Genomic DNA, 19,790 nt, shown 5'->3' on the forward strand with positions numbered 1-19,790 from the left:
CTAAATTGAGGACAGCTACATTCGTTATTGTAAGTGCAATGATAAGTTAAAGTCCAATAAATACTTTATCAAACCGTAAGAATGTGTGTGTGTGTGTGTGTGTGTGTGTGTGTGTGTGTGTGTGTGTGTGTGTGGCCAGGATAGGAAATTAACTAACAATGTAAAGATCAACAAGCCACTGACAGTGACATATATGTTCATATTTGATTAATTCAATAAATTATTATTTTTTGTCTTAAATCCACCAGCCATTTTCATATTATACCAACATTTGCCGCATCCTGAGCCTTTCTGGTAAGGTTCCTAGGAAATCTCAACCAGAGTAATTCATTAATAGTAATAATTATTATTCTCCCCATTCTCTTTTTATTTTTAAAGAACTATACAAAAGACGTAGTTTTGGGTTTGGTCTATTTATGGTCGTGGTTTATATGTTGGTTCCTTTTTCTGTAGGTTTTCTTGTTGATCTGTGTAATCCCCTTTTTTGCTGTAGGGTCGGTCTGCCTGCCGTTTGACTACATCAGTGACTTGGGAAATCGACGACAATCCCCCATTATCCTCCAGCTCTGCCTCTAAGATAGAGGGCGTATTAGTCGGATTCAGGAGTTCCTCAAAGTGCTCCTTCCACCGCCCTATTACCTCCTCAGTTGAGGTCAACAGTGTCCCATCCTTACTGTACACAGCTTGGATGGTTCCCCGCTTCCCCCTCATGAGGTGGCGAACAGTTTTCCAGAAGCACTTTGGTGCTGACCGAAAGTCCTTCTCCATGTCTTCTCCAAACTTCTCCCACACCCGCTGCTTTGCCTCTTTCACGGCAGAGGCTGCAGCCCTTCGGGCCCTTCGGTACCCTGCAACTGCCTCCGGAGTCCTCCGGAATAACATATCCCGGAAAGACTCCTTCTTGAGTCGGACGGCTTCCCTGACCACCGGTGTCCACCACGGTGTTCGTGGGTTACCGCCCCTTGAGGCACCTAAGACCCTAAGACCACAGCTCCTCGCCGCAGCTTCAGCAATGGAAACTTTGAACATTGTCCACTCGGGTTCAATGCCCCCAGCCTCCACAGGGATGCACGAAAAGCTCCGCCGGAGGTGTGAGTTGAAAGTCTGTTGGACAGGGGCCTCCTCCAGACGTTCCCAATTTACCCGCACTACACGTTTGGGCTTACCAGGTCTGTCCAGAGTCTTCCCCCACCCTCTGACCCAACTCACCACCAGATGGTGATCGGTTGACAGCTCTGCCCCTCTCTTCACCCGAGTGTCCAAAACATACGGCCTCAGATCAGATGAAACGATTATAAAACCGATCATTGACCTTCGGCCTAGGGTGCTCTGGTACCAGGTACACTTATGAGCATCCCTATGTTCGAACATGGTGTTTGTTATAGACAATCCATGACTAGCACAGAAGTCCAACATCAAACAACCACTCTGGTTTAGATCAGGAGGCCGTTCCTCCCAATCACGCCCTCCAGGTGTCTCCATCATTGCCCACGTGTGCGTTGAAGTCCCCCAGCAGAACAATGGAGTCCCCCACTGGAGCCCCATGCAGGACTCCAGTCAAGGTCTCCAAGAAGGCCGAATACTCCGAACTCCTGTTTGGTGCATATGCACAAACAACAGTCAGAGTTTTCCCCCCCACAACCCGCAGGCGTAGGGAGGCGACCCTCTCGTCCACCGGGGTAAACTCCAACACAGCGGCGCTCAGCCGGGGGCTTGTGAGTATCCCCACACCCGCCCGGCGCCTCACACCCTGGGCAACTCCGGAGAAGAAAAGAGTCCAACCCCTATCCAGGAGGATGGTTCCAGAACCAAGACTGTGCGTAGAGGTAAGCCCCACCAGATCTAACCGGTAGCGCTCCACCTCCCGCACCAGTTCCGGCTCCTTCCCCACAGAGAGGTGACGTTCCACGTCCCCAGAGCCAGCGTCTGCCGCCCGGGTCTGGTCCGTCGAGGCCCCTGACCTTCACTGCCACCCATGTGGCATTGCACCCGACCCCAACGGTTCCTCCCACAGGTGGTGGGCCCATGGGATGGAGAGGGAGTTGCCACATAGCTTGTTCGGGCTGTGCCCGGCCGGGCTCCGTGGCAAACCCGGCCACCAGGCGCTCGCCGACGAGCCCGCCGTCTGGGCCTGGCTCCAGACGGGGGCCCCGGGCTTCCTCCGGGCAGGGTCACTCCATCTCTGCTTAGCTTTTTTCATTGGGGTTTTTGAACCATTCTTTGTCTGGCCCCTCACCTGAGACCACTTTGCCTTGGGAGACCCTACCAGGAGCACAAAGCTCCAGACAACACAGCCCTCCGGTTCACAGAGACACACAAACCTCTCCACCACGATAAGGTGATGGTTCATGGTTCAACAACTAGTACGCTTCTCTATATACATCTGAATCCAACGCTGACAGACGTCTTCATCACCTTTTTTGAGTCGCTTCAAATTGCTTTACTCCATCCGGATATGGCCCCACGGCTGGAGAGCCCGATGAGTAATTCTGAGCTCGCTGCTGCTATTACAGCTATGCAGGGTGGCAAATTTCAACATAAATTAGCCCATGTTTTAGTTTGCCCCCAACACTTAATCAAGCTTCTATTTCTCTTATTCTAAAAAAGGATAAAGATCCCATTACTTGTTCCTCTTATTGGCCAATTAGCTTGTTAAATGTGGATTTTAAATTGTTATCCAAAATGCTTGCCCTACGCTTGGAAGCTGTGTTACCAACCGTTATCTCCCACGACCAGACTGGATTTATTAGAAATAGGCACTCTTTTTTTTTTAACCCAAGGCATCTTTTTAACACAATCTACCACTCCCCCATGACCTCTGTACCGGAAGTTGTGATTTCCTTGGATGCGGAAAAGGCCTTGGATCGCGTGGAGTGGAGATATCTTATCTATACATTGCCACAAAGGTAAAATGTGCTTTCTATGCAAACAACATCAGAGTCTCCTAGAGGTCAACCACTGTGATTAGTCACATGACTACAGTGACCTTTCTTTTGTCTTGCTCATCCAAGATTGTCTGGTGGAATGCATCTCGCCTGGTTCCCTCACCTCCCACTGCTGCAGAAGCGGACCAAGAAGGCGGTTTCCCTCAAAGCACCCCCCCGAAGATACGTGGTACAGGGTTGCTCAGCCGTGCGGCTGCTACGGCTGTTCCGTGCATGCGAGCCTCATCCTCGCTTCTTTGCAGTCTCTGGCTAGTTCGATGCAGTCCATGGATACGCAGCTGCAGGCTGTAGAGGGTGCTTCTGGTTCAGCTGTGTCTGCGACCGTCAGTACTGCGCTGGCTGCCATGTCTCTGCCGGCTCCCGGCTTTCCTCAGCCATCCCCGTCTGCCCCGGTCGAAACTAACCATTCTCTGGCTACCGCTGTGGCAGCTCCGTCCCTAGGTAGGCCTTATATCCCTGGATCTGCTAATATATCGGCGCAGTTGCGGTCTAAAATTCTGCAGGGGAAAGACATTAATCTCTGAGGAACTTTCCATCGGGCAGTTTGTGGTGGCTTTTGGTATCTACCATGACATGATTTCTTCCATCTATCCGGACAGGAGACAGGAATTTGACGGCTATATAGCTCTGATCGGCGATCTTAATCTGAAGTACAGAAGGAATCTTTTCTTCCAGAACCATAAAGCTTTTTCCAGTTAATCTGCAATTTATACTGCCCGGTCCAACGTCCGCCTGAAAGGGTCCATCCTGGACACCGAGCTCCTGGTCATGCTCGTGGGAGGTTCTCAAGTAGTCTTTTGCTACACTTGCAGCGCTTTGGATCACTGTGCCTCCCTCCGCCCCACCGTGGCGTTTCAGCAACCAAACACTGGGGGTCCCTTCCAGCGTCCTCTTCAAAGATTTCCTCCGCCTGGTGTGGATTCCCGTGGGTGTCAGGTTCGTATGTCTAAATACTCTCCTATCTGTAATCATTTTAATGAAGGCGTCTGTACTTTCCCCAACTGCGTTTTTCTCCACGTCTGCAGCAACTGCCGAGATGCTCATCCCCGATCAATCTGCCGCCTGGCCACAGCCCGGATGGCCCGGCAACGACATGGTTCGAAGACATTCGGAAAAGTCAGCCTTCCACTCCAATAAACTTGCATGCACTAGCATTTCAACTGTCTTCTCATCCTAATTTTTTTATTTTTTTTGTTGATCATCTTCTCTCAGGCTTATCCCAAGGTTTTCGTGTGGGCGTGCTCTCCGCTCCTACGGTTACGTTTGTGGTTAAAAATCTTCTCTCAGCCGTCTCCGAACCTGACACCGTCTCCCTGCTGTTGGCAACGGAGGTTAGGAAAGGGTATGTCATAGGGCCGTTCACTTCCTCCCCATTTTCAAAGTGCACATGTGTCAGTGTTGGTTCTTGGCCTAGATCTATCGTTTTAACTGGCGGGACACTTGAGAGTCAAGCTGTTCGGTTTAGCTAAGGTAAGATTCCTTTTTAACAGGTTGCTGTGTATAATAAACTTATTTCATGTTTGGTTTAGATGGTATAGTTGGCTTGCTTCTCTAGGCTGTTAACAAGTTACTCAATGGCAGTCTGTCATTAAAAGTAAGCAAACTACCGAGGGCCAGCTAGCTAGCTAATGCCAGAGTTGAAAGGCTAACGTTAGCTAGCTAAGTTAGGTAGCCGGATAGATACAGTAAGGTTAGCTAATAGTATTGATAAGCCCCGACATTATCTGCTTTTGAGAAAATATATTTTAGGCCAACCTTAGCTACATAAAGGTTGGCTTACAGCTTTTATCTTACCAAATCCGTTTCTAATTTAATATAGATTACAATACAATTGAGATAGCTAGGGCTGGATAAAAAAGGGGGAACTCAAACGTGAGGGCAGTGCAACAACCGGCCAATCTCGGTTACACGCACACACTAACGTTACATTTATCTTGTAAGTTAACTAGAATTCTTTAAAAAGGCAGTGGGTGGAAGCATTTTTTAATTTAATGTGTTCTCTGTGAGGGAAAAAGCGAGAGGTAAAAGAGATGGCAAGACGATGTAACGTTAAAGTGAGTTAACAGTGAACGATAATACATCAAGCTTCTCAAGACACGCTGCTTGCAAGATGCACATGAAGTAGCAGTAGTTATTTTGAACGTTGTTAGCCGTCACCCATGACTTTCCATGGCGCTAACGTATGTTTCATACTGTATTTCAGTGGACTAAAGACACCAGTAACTGGTCTGCAGTTGATGCGTACCAAAGAAGGAGCTGCTGGTACCAGCAGGATGCATCATCTCCTAAATACTGTAAATGAGGGATGTTAGTAATATTATTATTTTTTCACTAATAAGTGCAAAGAATTTGTAGAAATAAGTTAATCATTAAATGCATCTATTCACAGTCCCAATGTGTTGAGAGAAAAAGGGATGCAGTTGTCTGTCGCCTCATTGAGTACCATCAAGAAGATCTCGTCCAAGATTGCCAGGTATGTTATTAAATGTATATATGTAATAGGGTTGCCCTGATACAATTGTTTAATTTCCAATACCAATTACACACACACACACACACACACACACACACACACACAAACTGCGGATACCATTATGGGACAGACCCCTCCTAATAGTTTGTAATGAGGCCGGAGGTCTATCCACAATTAAAATCATAATGCAGGTTTTTAACATACATTATCCAAACTTTCTCATATTACTGCTAATCAGTTACTAAAATAGGGTTTTAAAAACATTTGAGGTGAGAAATAGGCAATAAAGTCACAGTTTTAATGTGTCATTGAATTGTATTGAAGTGCTGATTATTAAAAACAAACTCTACTTGGGTTGATTTGGCTTAACCAAGAAAACGTGATCAATAAATGTATTGGGATAGTATCTTGTTATTGTCCTTAACTTAAAAGTGCATATTTTTGTTTCTTTTTTTTAACATGGAGGACGAAAATGAGACACCATGAAGGTGCTTGTGATCCACAATCCTGCAGCCAAGGAGCATACAGCAGATGTGTTGACTGCGATGGAGGGAAACAAAGTGCTGAATGTGTATGGAGCTAAAAGAGTCTCAATAAAGATAAATGCACACACTACATTCACACATGCACACACAGGATTCATACATGCACACACAGGATACACAAATGCGCACAAAATTCACAAATACACACAAAAAATTTAAAAAGCACAGAAGTTTCACAAATGCACAGAAAATTCACAAATGCACAGAAAATTCACAAATGCACAGAAAATTCATAAATGCACAGAAAATTCATAAATGCACACACAATTCAGAAATGCAAACAAAATTTACAAATGCACACAAGATTCACAAATGCACAGGACAAGATTCACAAATGTATTTCTGATGCACACACAAATAAATCTTGATTTAGAAACTGCTTGCGGTCTGTTAACTTCCCTGCATTTGTGTGTGAATTTTGAGACTCCCCTGACGTGGCTCGACTCACACACAAATGCCTTTTTTTAAACAGATCTGCAACCAATCAGATGGCTGCCTTATTTTAGCCAATCACAAGAACGCACCCCACGTGGGGGATTGTTTACTCATAAGCCAATCACGAACGCGTTCGCACAGCGCTACGTGCCTGTGGTGCGGGCTAGCGCGGTCACGGTGGAGTTCAGTCAGTTGGTTGAGCCCTCAATATGGCTTCTGGCAACGACAGGGGAGCGGTAAGTATAACTTAACGTGTTTAGTTAGTTATCTCCTTGTTATGAGATGTTGTTTAATTGTTAATGTTAACCGGTTTAATTGTGCAACTATCATCATAAGCTAGCGAGCTGAGCTAGCGAGCTACGCTAGCGCGTCTGCATGCTAATAGGGTCAGGCTAGTATCTTTCCATAAAGGTGAAATTTTTATGAATTAAGTGACTGTTTGACAGGGTCTGTCGCCCCAAGCCGAGGTAGCAGCTCGGGCTTTTGTGCAATTATTGGCCCGGGAGCTGCGTTGTATGTGAAACCGGCATAAGATGAAGCTGAAGTTGGCCTCCAATTCACAGCTTGTGATTCTGTATTTAAGGGGAAAGCTAAGAAAACATTTACAGACAGCAAGTAAATAAAATTTAAATATCTATTTCTCTCTATCCTTTAGGAATCACTGAAGCGTGAAATCCTTCAGAGATTGCATGACCGACTGCTACACATCTTGGAGAGGCAGCCTCTCGACATGGAAGGGTTACATTTTGTTTGCCATCAGAATTTAGTTTTATTAAGTGCTCTGGATGACGCAGTGAATGTAGGAGAAGAATTACTGTCTGCACTTACAAATTTGAGTACTGTTATCCAACAGGAGATGGAGAATGAGCAGACATTTATAACACTGGATTTGCAGAAGGGCTTTAGTGGGCGTCCACGATTGACAACGTCAGTAGAGACCCTCACACATCTTCTAGAACTTGGGCTGCCATCAAAATGCATCGCTAGACTCCTTGGTGTGTCGAGAGCTACACTTTTTAGGCGGATGGCTGAAAATAATCTATCTATATCTGCCTCATACAGTGGCTGCAGTGACGATGAATTGGACTCATTGATCACAGGAATTAAGAGCACAATGCCAGATGCTGGGTGCAGAGTAGTCAAAGGTGCTCTACTTGCACAGGGACACAGAGTGCAATGGGACAGAGTGTATGCATCCATGCATCGTGTGGACAGTGTAGGTGTACTTTCCAGGATGACTCGTCTGAGATGTGTGGTGAGGAGGACGTACACAGTTCCTTACCCAAAGTACATGGTGCACATTGACACCAATCACAAGCTCATCAGGTATGTCTGTACACTATCTGTATCTGTTTAGTTCGTTTTTGTTTCTAGTTGTGTATCTGGCATTGTGTATATTGTATCACATCAACCAGAGTAATAGATCACAGAGTTATGTAGTGTGTTTTGGACTTACTACTTGTCTGATTTATTTTAATCTAGGTACAACTTTGTTATCTTTGGGGGAATAGATGGCTATTCAAGAAAGGTAAGAATTCCTTTCAAGGAAAAAGAACTGCAAAATGTTACTGACTGACCCCGTTTTAAGCATGGAAGATTTTTTTATTCTCATACGTTTTTAGTTTATTTTCTGTACAAACAGGTGGTGTTCCTTAGAAACAAATATATTTGACTTCAATTGTTTTCTGTCATCCAGCAGTGTAGCCTACCCCTAGGGTCATTCCATACCAACTCAGGAACCTCCTAATTCATAATTTGAAAAATTCATAATTTGAAAAAGTCAGAATTAGCCGGTCTTTGCAAATACGTGTAGGAAATGTCCTTATGGTCTCTTGGATGTTCATGACAAATGTAAAAAATAAACAACTGGTTAGCCTTGGCATACACAGCATATTCCTAAGTCCTGTAGATTTTAATAGCCTTTTCACTTGAATGGTTTCAGAAAAGTCAATTACATGAACTTGACTTTGCAAAGTCGTATTGAACCTATTACGTATTATTCTGTTAACTTTGAGGGTGTACTTTTAACCTTTAACAATTTTCCTGTCAAGTTTACATCTGTTCCATTCAGCAGTTTTATCAGTGCTGAACTCTATTATGAACTGAACTAAAATTAACTGTTTTGATGATTTCTCATGTCATGAGATCCCATTATAAATTGAATGAGTCAATAGTTCTTACTGTTCCACCTGTCATTTAAGCATTGTTTTACCCCTTCAGAACTTTGTCAGCTGACTTATTTTACAGGGGAAAATAAATTCTTGACAGTATTGATGTATTATTCTATTTGTTATTGTATATGTAGATGATGTACCTCAAGGTAGCAGACAACAACCGATCTGATACACACCTGGCATTCTTCAATGAAGCTGTGAATGAGCATGGGTTTCCTCTGAGGTAGTGATGTTATTTAATTGTAATTATTATTTTTATTGCGTAAATTTGAGGCTACCCTCGAAACGGCTCCATCAGATGGAAAAAAAAAAACACTCAAATATAGATAGCAGATATAGTAGTGCTTTGCAGTTGGTTAAAAGTAGCATAGTCTGAACACATGCTTGGACCTACAAGTGGACATAATCAGCATCACTAAATTGCATCTGAAACTTGTATAAGCTCATTAACTTGTATAAGCTCATTAGCACATCTATGTACTAACTATGTATGTGTTAAAGATGACATTACAGAATTCTCAATGGTCTTACTCTTTCACATGACATGGGCTATTTTTTAAATTGTTGTCTCTAACATGAATCAACTACAGTATGTTGTAACCTCACACATAGGCCTCCATGACAGTATTTTTCTTTCTTAAATAAGTTATCAGAAAAGCTACAACAATTGTCAATTGTTCCATAATCTAACTTGTACAATGGATATAGAAAAAGTTGAGAATCGAAAACAAATCAGCTGACCTTCAAAGTTGAGTGTTTTTAACTATTTTGAAATGTTTGCTACATTGGACAATTTAAGGAAAGCTACACTAAATAATAAACATAATTCAGAACATTCATTCAAAATTCTCCCTTTTAAAACTACTGGTTTAAGAAATAAAAATGTTATTGTGTTATTTACTTAATATAAAGAGTAACAAACCAAAGCCCTTTAGTGAAAACTCAGAGTAAGTTAAGCCAGAGATGAGGGAAACTCTGGGTTTTCAGTTTCAGAGACCGAGATCACATAAACCCTAGGGGTTTCTCTCCTCCTGCAGAGCCTGAAGCAGTTGTCCGATATTTCTTTTTTTTTTTTGTCTTTTTTTTTTTTTTTTTTTTTAAAAACAAAGCTGCCCTAATTCTTTATAACACTGACTCTGTGGACATTAAGGCAGCTGTCAGGTCAACAGTTGCACTGAGACGCTTACTGTGAGCTACATTACTGCAGCAGCCTAATCACTGTTAAACTAATCTCTATAAAACTAATCAATGAACAGTAATCTTTCATATTGTAGATGCACTGATTCGAACATTCTTATCATAGTTATCATGTTGGATATGATACATGTGACATTTCTGAGTGAGGCTGGCAGTGGTGCAGCAGAAACAAATAAAAGTAATTTAAAAGTGAGATTTTCATTCTTAGCTGCATAGCCTGAATGTGTTGACAGCATTTCATAAAATACAAAATTTTATCAATTTAAAATAGAACTTTACAGTCAGTTTGAACCTAGACACCTCTTCCACTGCAAAAAAAATCATTAATAGGCTAACCTTCTGGGGCGGACTGTTACTTTACAATCTGTCTATGAGTAGGCTAAACTATGTCTAATGTGTTTGATTAGTATTTTTATGTTCAATTATTGCCACCTGCATTTTGTCCCTTCATATTACAAATTAATAAACAGGCCTTTAGCCTTTTTAAAATAAATGTAATGGGCTCTAGGAAAATTCCAGCTCTTTATCATTCATTAAGGAAAGTCCAGTCTTGTAAATGATGAATGAGCAACGCTGTATTAAAAACTACTAATGTTAACGTATTGATCCTCCACTCCTGCATTTTAACGTGAATAGCCTATCATGGTCGCGTTGGCACACTTCATTTTTTTTCCCACTCCACCCGATTTAAAATGGAGGCTCTGCCTTTCTTTATTTACCCATTGCCATGGTGAATCGTAGTATCGGGGCTCCAGTGATGATGTTTTTTTTTGTTATCCCCACACACGCGTTTTCATCAGGTTCAACATACTAAGACTTGACTGAACTAATTCTGATCAGCTGTTCTGGAACTTGGAGTTTCACATATCACTCAGTTTTTTAAGCCTGCTTTCTGAAACGGGGCCCAGTAATCTTGCTTATTTACCAGTTTAAGAAAGAAACAATTGAAGTTACTTATATTTCTCATTATACTTTGTGAGCAGCTACAGATCAATTATACTACATACAGTACATAGACCTGTCAGACAATATTGTATTACTAAATTATGCAAAAATGCAGGGAAATTTAAAGGATTCACGTATTATTTGTTGGCACTTCTGCATAATTGTGTCCTTGATGAGATCTAAAATTCATGTTTTATTTTCAGAGTGAGAGGAGATCACAGAGGAGAAAATATGGGGATAGCGGAATTAATGTTCTCAGTTCGTGGAACTGACATTAACAGCTTCATTGCGGGGAAAAGCGTACACAATCAGCGGTGAGTTAAACTTAATTTTGGAAGCCTAAAGGTATTATTTATTAAGATGCCTACCATAAGCAATTGTAAGAACAGACAATATCCTCACCAAAAAAATCTACTGGCCATGATCGCAAATATAAAAAATAAAAAACTTTTAGAATTTAATTTATAGTATTAACTCCCATGTCAGTTGATTTCTATTAAAATGTATACAATAATCAATTTGAAACATGGCCATTTATTCAGTGGCTGGGGAAAAGTTAAGTTATTCAAAGGATCTTAAAGGACACATTATGAAAAATGTATTTTCCACTTTTTTTTTTTTCTTTGATACAGGATTGAGCGCCTCTGGCGTGATTTGTTCATGAGTGTTACAGGAGTGTATTACAATATCCTGCACTCTCTTGAGGACGAACACCTTCTTGACATCAGCAATGTCCTACACATATTCTGCTGCCACTATGTTTTCCTACCGCGCATTCAGGCAAGCCTAGATGTCTTCAGTGATGCGTGGGACAACCATCCCATCAGGACTGAGCAGAACCTGACACCAAATCAGTTGTGGCAGGTGGGCCAGGCCCTTAACCCCGTTGCAGATCCTGATTCTGAGGTAAATAATGCTTAGTAATGTTGAGCCTAAATCAAAAAAGACAAATGCCAAAAAATGCAAGCAAGAATAGGATTGTTTGTGTGCACCTCTAGTGAAGTGACAAGAATCTGAGCATAGCCAGAGCCCTGTTTCAGAAAGCAGGCTTAACAAACTGAGCTTATCCCTGAGCTCTGAGTTCATGTTGTGTTTAAAGAAATTATGTAAAACCGACGATCAGCAGATAATGGAAAAACTCACGCCTATCCAACATAACTACCATATAAATGTTCCAATCAGTGCAACTACCATAAAGAAAGATTCGTTCATTGGTTTTATACAGATTAGTTTAGTGATTAGGCTACTACAGTAGGCCTAATTTTGCTGTTTCAGTGCAACTGTTGCCAACCTGACAGCTGCCTTAATGTCCACATAGTCAATGTTATAAAGGACAGTGTAGCCTAACGATTTTATTCTGTGCTGAAGAGAAATCCACGTTGTCCGGAGATTCTCTGTTATCGATGACATGTTACCGCTTTATTAATCATGAAGCGGTCATGCTCAAGATCATGTTAGGGTAAAAAAAAAAAACTAACCGGGATTCCAATGTTTCTAAAGACGTATATGCGTTCAGATATGTGCTTTGATAGCGACATTATGAATGAGGAAAACTGCGTTTGTTCACAGCGTAAGTTGCGAGGGTTACTGATCTAGATTTAATCTGATCTTGCTCTCTGAAACTGAAAACCCAGTTTCCCCTCATCTCAGGCTGAACACTGTTTTCACTAAACCCGCTTTCTGAAACAGGGCTCAGGTCTTTTTTTGGTCTTGAATATGTAATTACCTTCACATTTTAACAGTGATTCATTTTTCTATATGGTCTGAAATGATTACCTGTTTTTGTAGTGATATGGGCACAAGTGTAAATTTGTTCAATAACATTTAATATGCCTAATTTTTATACACACGTCTTTGTCAGGGAATACCCATCCCAGAGATTCAATGGGAGGAGAGTGGCTACACAAATGAGCCTCATTCCGGGGTCAATATCCCTGAACTGGACAGTCCTCTTTTGGATCTGGAAATGATGGCACTGCGAGACAACATGGATCCATTGCAGCAATCTGACTGTTTGGGGCAGATATATACATCAACACTGTCCAATACGTTGAGAACTTAATTGAGGCAAGATAAGAGCTAGGGCTGCCACCTCTTAGTCGATTAGTCATTTTTTATGCTTATTCATGCTTTTTTTCATTACTTATTTCCAAGAAACTTCTGAGCACATTTATGGTAAACAAAAGATTCAAAGTGGTGCTTTTGCAGGATTAATTGTGGAGAAACTCCATTTTACAGATGTTTAATTAACTACATTTATATTGTGCTTTTCTAGTCTTAACCACCTCTCAAAGCACACAGCTCTGTCAATTAAATCAACTAATCGATTAGTTGACAAAATCGTATGTTAGTCGTCTAAGAATTTCTTTAGTCGAGGACAGCCCTAATAAGAGCATGTGGCTCTCTTGGCACTTTCCAGTGGCCTCCTGTGACTTGGACCAAAATTTCATGGAGCGTTGATTTAATAGTATGAAATGTATTTTTTTTACTTGCACTTTGCATGCTATGTGAATAAGACATGTTAATAAATAACTAATTTACGGTTTTAAAAATTCCTGTATTTTTTAACATTTGTCCCTGTAACGGTGGTGAAAACATTTTTGGAATTTGTCCAATATTGATTGAGAAGGCAATTTAAATGGCTACATGAACCAGGGCATAAAGAATAAGACCATACAAATGCTTGTTTAACACCTTTAATGTTGTTCAAGGGAACATAAAATACTTGTGTAAATTTATCAAATGTAGCAGTACAGTTGTATTTACAACACATCACTGTAAAGGGATAACAAATTTAGACAAATTTGCTTTACAAAACCAACAGTGTTAGGTGTACACACGGTAATTTAGAACATTACTGTAAAAGGGCAACAGTAATATTTGAGAAACTGGTATCTACCTCAACATCTGAATGTATTAAACATGTACTAGCTGTATAAACTGTTCAATAATTACAACTAAATGTATATGGAAGTCTGAGCTTAATGAACTAGAGAGGCCAAGAAAGCTGCCACAGCTCTCAAAGAGATCTTTAAATGATCCAAGCTCATTGCACTGCAGAGGACATCACAAAAGAACACTAGCAGCTAGATTAAGAACATGAAAATCACTAAAAAGAACTTTAGAAAAAAAAAAACACAGGCTAAAGCCAATCACCAAACCAACTCAAAAGTATTTGACAGGTGAAGGTGGTGCCTGACAAGTAGAATATTCAAACTTTAGAACGTTAATGGTGCATAAATTAGCAGGAATTGCCCTTTTAAGTGACTCCATTTCAAAAGAGTGACTGAGTACAAGAAGTTGATGACATTTATACCTACACAAGTCCAAAGCCAGAACTTATGGAACTGAGGGCCATCATCAAGTCCTGGTGAAAAATCTTGTAGGTCTGGTAGTGGCTGGGGAGCTTCAACTTGAAGAAGCAGGTGAGAGCCACTGGATAAGTTGAGGTTACAACCTCAACATTGAGTTTTGTTGTTGGCAGTTCCCACCCCACCCAAAACTTCATCAGGTGACGCAGCACATCTGGTGGCGCTATGGATGAGAAAATTGTACACTTCCAAATATCAGTGCTGAACTTACTTTACAAAAGTAAAATCCTTGTAGTCTCTTCCTCTCCTAGTTTAGAACATCAAAAGGATTACTTTAAATGCTGCTGTAAATACTGTGGAATGTAAACAAAGTATGACGTTTAATTTACCAATTTTATGTGCATTTGTTTCTTTTCATCTCAGTGTGAGCTGGGCTTTACTGTTTCTGTCAAACATTCACATCTTCTATCCCTGTGCTGTTGTAAAGCACACAGCAGACAAAGGAGGAGGGACAGAAACATGACCATTTGACAATAAAACAGTAAACTAGCTCACACGGAGATAAAATGAAACACAAATGTACATAAAACGTGGTAAATATGAAGAACCACTTTATTATTGTAGCAACTGGGATTGTTATGAGGAAACAATTGTGTGAATTAAGAGGAGAATGAAAAATAAGGAAATAAAGACCATTTACAGTATTACCTTCCTCTATGAATTTTCTCAAAAATCCAGTGACAAGACTGATTTTCTCCAATGGAACAGTGTCGTCCTCATCCTCGCCGCTGTCAAAGTTAGGTTGTGGCCAGGTAATGTTCTGGATCACGGTCTACAAGGGATCAAATATAAACCTATCATGTCAGGAAACTTTTAATAAATGTTGCAAAGTGATCTCAAAATTGTAGTGATCTTTTTATGAATGAACAATCTATTTCTGTCACATAAGTAACAACTTTAACATGACTAAAATAAACCTTTCATTTTAGATGTCTGAGCTACAGAGCGCTGGAGGGGAGTAAAAAGTGTTTTGCAGTGAAAAAGTAGCTGCTTGCTCTCAATGGCTGGATGTGGATGTCGAGTTGGCCAACTTCTCCAGATATTTCTCATGCTAGATATCTGGCTGGTGTTGGCGATGTGTCGGGGTGCCATTTTGATGAGTCGTTGAGTAGTTCACACATAGCTGCCAAACGCCGATCGATCACTGACGATCGACAAGCTGCAAATTGGGCTAAAAATTGTGTTGTGTGAACTAGGCTTTACCTGTGGGTTAAGCTCCTCACTTGACTCCCTTGGGAAAATGAAGGGGTGGACATCTGGCCTATCAGAAAGAAGTGGCCAGATTCCTGTTTGTTTAAGGCCTTTCCGTATTTGTTTAATTGGCTGTTTAACACGGTGAAGTACCTGCAGACAGAATTGACAGGACAGAAGGTAACATTTACACAGAGGCACTATTTTATAGGAAAGAGACTGTAGGCACAGATGTAACATGAGTTACATGGCCAACCTCCAATATAAATACTAACAAGGTAATTTATAAAATAATTACTGCATGTGAAAGCAGTTCCTGGAACAGCCAGACACGATTGGTGGAGGTTGGAAATGGAAGATCCCAGGACAGGCAAAGATCAGTCACTTTGGTGTTTTCTTCTGCAGTAAGTTCACCATTCTTCAGCTAAAGCAGGTACACATTCACAAAAGGCAATCACCAGGCAATCCACAAAAAGGCAAAGTGTACAATAAAAATAAATAACATCTGGAGTAAATAACAGACATGAAAAGCTTTGGAAATCACAAAATGTCTCAGCACAGCCACGTGTGTGACATGAACAAAAATGTAGTAATTCATATAAATGCAATGCGTAACCAAGTTACTCACCAAACCAATTGTTTCACGATGGTCAATATCAGGACAGTCCTCCAGTGTCAGAGCTGCTGCTGCAGTGTCAATGCTCTCACCAGTCAATAGGGTCACCACAGGCAAACTGAGTCCAGAGAAGCTGAACCCACCATGCAGGAAAGAATGACCCATCATACGACCTGCCATCTCAAATAGGTTGCTTTCCCGCAGGATAACAGCTGCAGAGGGAACCCGATGGTCTTTTTCCCCCTCAAAAAGGGTTGTAGAAGCAGCAGAGCCTTTATATATAAAAAAAAAAAAAAAGTCAAGAAACATTGAGAATTAGGTTTAAAAACATGCTTGATCACAGTTAGACCCAAATCTGTCTTTGGAGGTTCATTTAGATTAAGTTAGAACATATTGTTTATTTAAAGTAGAGTTTACATGTCAATACTATTCCCTCATTTGATGACATTACACACACATATACAAACCTAAATTTATTCTGAAGCCAGTTTTCAATTTCTGCATGGCCATTGACAAAACATGTCTGTTGACACCATCACCCACTGCTGCATCTCCTTGGGGGAACATATTTGAGGTGAAAAGGACAATGACCAGATTATGTCAAGTAAACAGAGCATGGCTATTGTGCTAAAAGTTTCTACAACAATAAATACAGGGGGGTTAAGGGCCATGGACTCAATTCAATTCAGAGAATAACTACCTATAATGGAAAAAGAAGTTACATGCTTCATTAATACCTCTCAGCCTGCACTTGAATGGAGCTGCCCAGTTCACATTATTCTGCTTATAGAATGAAATGAATGCACTGTCCTGTTCTTCTTCTGCGTCAAACATGTCGAGTGATAGAGAGAGGCGTGGACTTTCAGAGTAACAGTTCAGTAAATCTTCTCTGAACAACTGGCATGCTTTTTGTGGGTCGACTTCAGTGGCCCAGGTTGAAGCTGTAATTTACCACAAAAAAAAGTTGTTGATGCAAAGTTGATATTGGTATATCTAATATCAACTTATTGCCAAAGCAAGAATAAATTTGTTTCAGCAGTGACATTTTGAAATCCCTGCAGGTTAATGTAATATATCATGGGCAAGTACTTGAAATCAATATTCCTTTTTTAAAATCACTTTACAAAAGTTATTTTGACATCATTTTCAACAATGCAACACTAAAGCAGTAATTGTGCATAAATTACCTGCTGACGATTGTTGAACTGACGATTGTGGAACTGAGGGTCCTGGCAATTCTTCTCCCATTGGGGGACTGGCTGCTACGCTGGGTTGAGCACAGTTCATTCTTAGAACAGATCAAATAAATTATAATAAAAAAACATTGCTTGGAAGAATGGGAAACAGCCAAATCATGAGTGGTGATTATTTTAATCATTTACCATCTAGTTGGTCAGTGGTGCCAAATGTTCATATTAAAATGAAGACATGGAGTTAATATAGAAAACTAGGTTAACTAAATGTGATACAGAATTAATATGAATAAAAGAATTTGGTAATTGGGGTGCATCATTTTAATGACCAGTTATGTTTCAATATCACCACAGACATTAGGTAGGGACAAAGGTGTTGTCACTATTAGCAAGCTAACATTCCCTCAGAGGCAGCCAAAAACCAGTAGCTCCAGAAACACTTCAACACGTCATGTTTGTTTTTTTCCCCCCCATTTATGCAGAAAGGTGTTTCTCTGATAATTCTTAACGTGATACTCTAATGAAATGACACTCTTTACACATGTCATTCCTCATACTTAGAACATGTCATTATATTCTGATAATGTCTGACTATCAGTTACCTGAATCTATCAGACATCAACTTCCTACCTGTCACCACATGTGCTTGCATGAGATGGGAGAACATCAGCTGGGTATGATGCAAGACAGATTGGGCAGACCTGCAAAAAAAAAAAAAAAAAAAAAAAAAGTCAATACTTTTCATACATGAAATTATTATAAGAATAGTGTCATGTTTTCTGCATCTTACAACCATGTTATATTCACAAGCGACAGGAAATATGCTATGATCAAAAATCAGATAAAAAAAAAAAAATTCTATTTGAGATGGGTTATGCCCAATCTATTTATATATCTGCAAGCATTACATTATTCTGTACTAAAACCTCTGCTTACTTACTTTATATGTTATGAATAAAAAAATAATGCTTTGTTACTAAATTCCAAAGCAACAGAAAAGACAACATCTATTACCGCCAAGGATTCATCCATGCCTATGGTAGATGTGACTGGCTGCTCAAGAACTGAACAATCTTCATCAAGACATGTCCCAGATTCACTCTCCTAAATAAATTAAAAAAAAGATATAGATAGATAGATAGATAGATAGATAGATAGATAGATATATATAGATATATATATATAATAAACAAATACTTAATACTTTGAAACAGTCATTTGAACAAACTAAAAGAGAAATGAGAGACATGTTGTAATAGAGCTTACAGTCAATGTGCCATTGCATTCCTCCACATGCAACGGCAACAGCTGCAAAGGCATTTGACTGCCACATGTAATGCATTTTGACTGTGGCATCTTGGCGAACTCTACTGAATCATATGAAAGTGGTTCAGTAGAAAGCTTCTCCTGTAGTGGAACTACAAATACTATGTTTTTCCCATTGTTAGATGCGGATTTAAGAAGCCTTGTGGAGTAACCCTCAGCGTCAGTTGGAATTGTGGACAGCTTGCGACGTCCGCTACCACCTATTTTAAAATGGAAAGTAGTAAGAGTTCTTTAAAACCTTGCAGTCTCACAATCATTAATATTAAAAGTTATATTTTGTCAGGCAAACAAGTCATAGTACTGCCCTATACAACTTGAATAGTGGTGTGAATAGTAATTCATCGCCAGACATCACATGACATATCTGAGGTTTTGAATTTGAAAAAATTTTAACTATAATTTTCTTAATTGGACATTTAGAAAAATTCTACCTGTAGACTTGAAAAACATCCAACCTCCTTGTAAGGTCTTCAGTTTAGGAAATTCCTCCTCAAGTAGAGCTACAATCTTTAAAAAAATGAAAGGATTCACTATTCTGCAAATGATTAACATTTTTAATCATTTGCCATTTTACAATATTATATACTATATGATTACCTCATCGTGTTTCAAGTGGTCTGGTATACTTAACATCCTCTTCCCAAGGCCAGCATGGGCAAGTTCTAGCTCTTCTGAGGCCTTTGGTGTGAACTGACTGGGTTCCGAAAGGACATACATATGAAAGTCTGTCCTTTTCACAATGCAAGGGGCAGGGGTCGAGAATCGTCGTTTTCCTCTTGGCTGATCAGTATTAAACATACGGGAACTGCCTGATGTGGGAAAGACACAAAAAGATTTGTAGGGAAACCAGATATTTTTGTTTCATTTACCTACTTTTCAAAAATTTAAATAATGTCTCAATAAAAGTATAAAATACACTAACGCTATTCATTACTGTTCCAGACACCAATATTAAATGTGTCAGAAGAATATTACTCACTGTCAGTAAAGTGAACATGTGTCACTTAATAGACAATACATGACGCTTTATCTATGTACCAAAAACTTTGGTGGACTGATTAATCTTTTCTTAAGCATCAAATGTCCATTTTATGTGAATTTCTGCTTTAGCAACATTCTTCACCTAAAAATTCATGCCAGTTAAGCTAATTGAAATGAAAAGTTTGGGACAAGCCCAGCACCTGCATGGAACAACCCCCCGCCCCAACCCAGAATAAAATTAGTTTTGGAGTTCAGATTCCCAACCCTACCAGACAAAGGGCAATAAGAACAGTTAGATGGGGTACTATGGCACCTCTTTATACTTTACTAGCAAATGTAGAAATAAGTTAAATGGATCACCTTCTCATAGCCTGTCTCACCCTAGCATCGTTAACCGG

At 40.3% G+C, this 19,790-nt stretch overlaps 2 protein-coding genes across 2 annotated transcripts; one reads left to right on the plus strand and one right to left on the minus strand.

Annotated features, from left to right (window-relative positions):
* The first annotated feature begins 6,361 nt into the window (after positions 1–6,361).
* LOC114546426 (uncharacterized) lies at positions 6,362–12,776 on the plus strand. Its single transcript, XM_028565178.1, has 7 exons — positions 6,362–6,634; positions 7,054–7,724; positions 7,881–7,926; positions 8,704–8,795; positions 10,918–11,028; positions 11,347–11,620; positions 12,576–12,776. The coding sequence occupies exons 1-7, from the start codon at positions 6,608–6,610 to the stop codon at positions 12,774–12,776; spliced, it is 1,422 nt and encodes a 473-aa protein (XP_028420979.1). The 5' UTR covers positions 6,362–6,607.
* A 620-nt stretch (positions 12,777–13,396) lies between these two features.
* On the minus strand, positions 13,397–19,201 carry LOC114546340 (uncharacterized). Its single transcript, XM_028565049.1, has 12 exons — positions 19,009–19,201; positions 18,843–18,918; positions 18,352–18,611; positions 18,100–18,189; positions 17,716–17,786; positions 17,080–17,180; positions 16,630–16,833; positions 16,360–16,446; positions 15,905–16,164; positions 15,575–15,700; positions 15,289–15,429; positions 13,397–14,248 (listed from the first exon to the last, which is right to left on the minus strand). The coding sequence occupies exons 1-12, from the start codon at positions 19,126–19,128 to the stop codon at positions 14,222–14,224; spliced, it is 1,563 nt and encodes a 520-aa protein (XP_028420850.1). The 5' UTR covers positions 19,129–19,201; the 3' UTR covers positions 13,397–14,221.
* Positions 19,202–19,790: the final 589 nt, after the last annotated feature.

The sequence above is a fragment of the Perca flavescens genome, chromosome 20, assembly GCF_004354835.1.
Source record: "Perca flavescens isolate YP-PL-M2 chromosome 20, PFLA_1.0, whole genome shotgun sequence".
In the NCBI taxonomy this organism is placed as follows: Eukaryota; Metazoa; Chordata; class Actinopteri; order Perciformes; family Percidae; genus Perca; species Perca flavescens.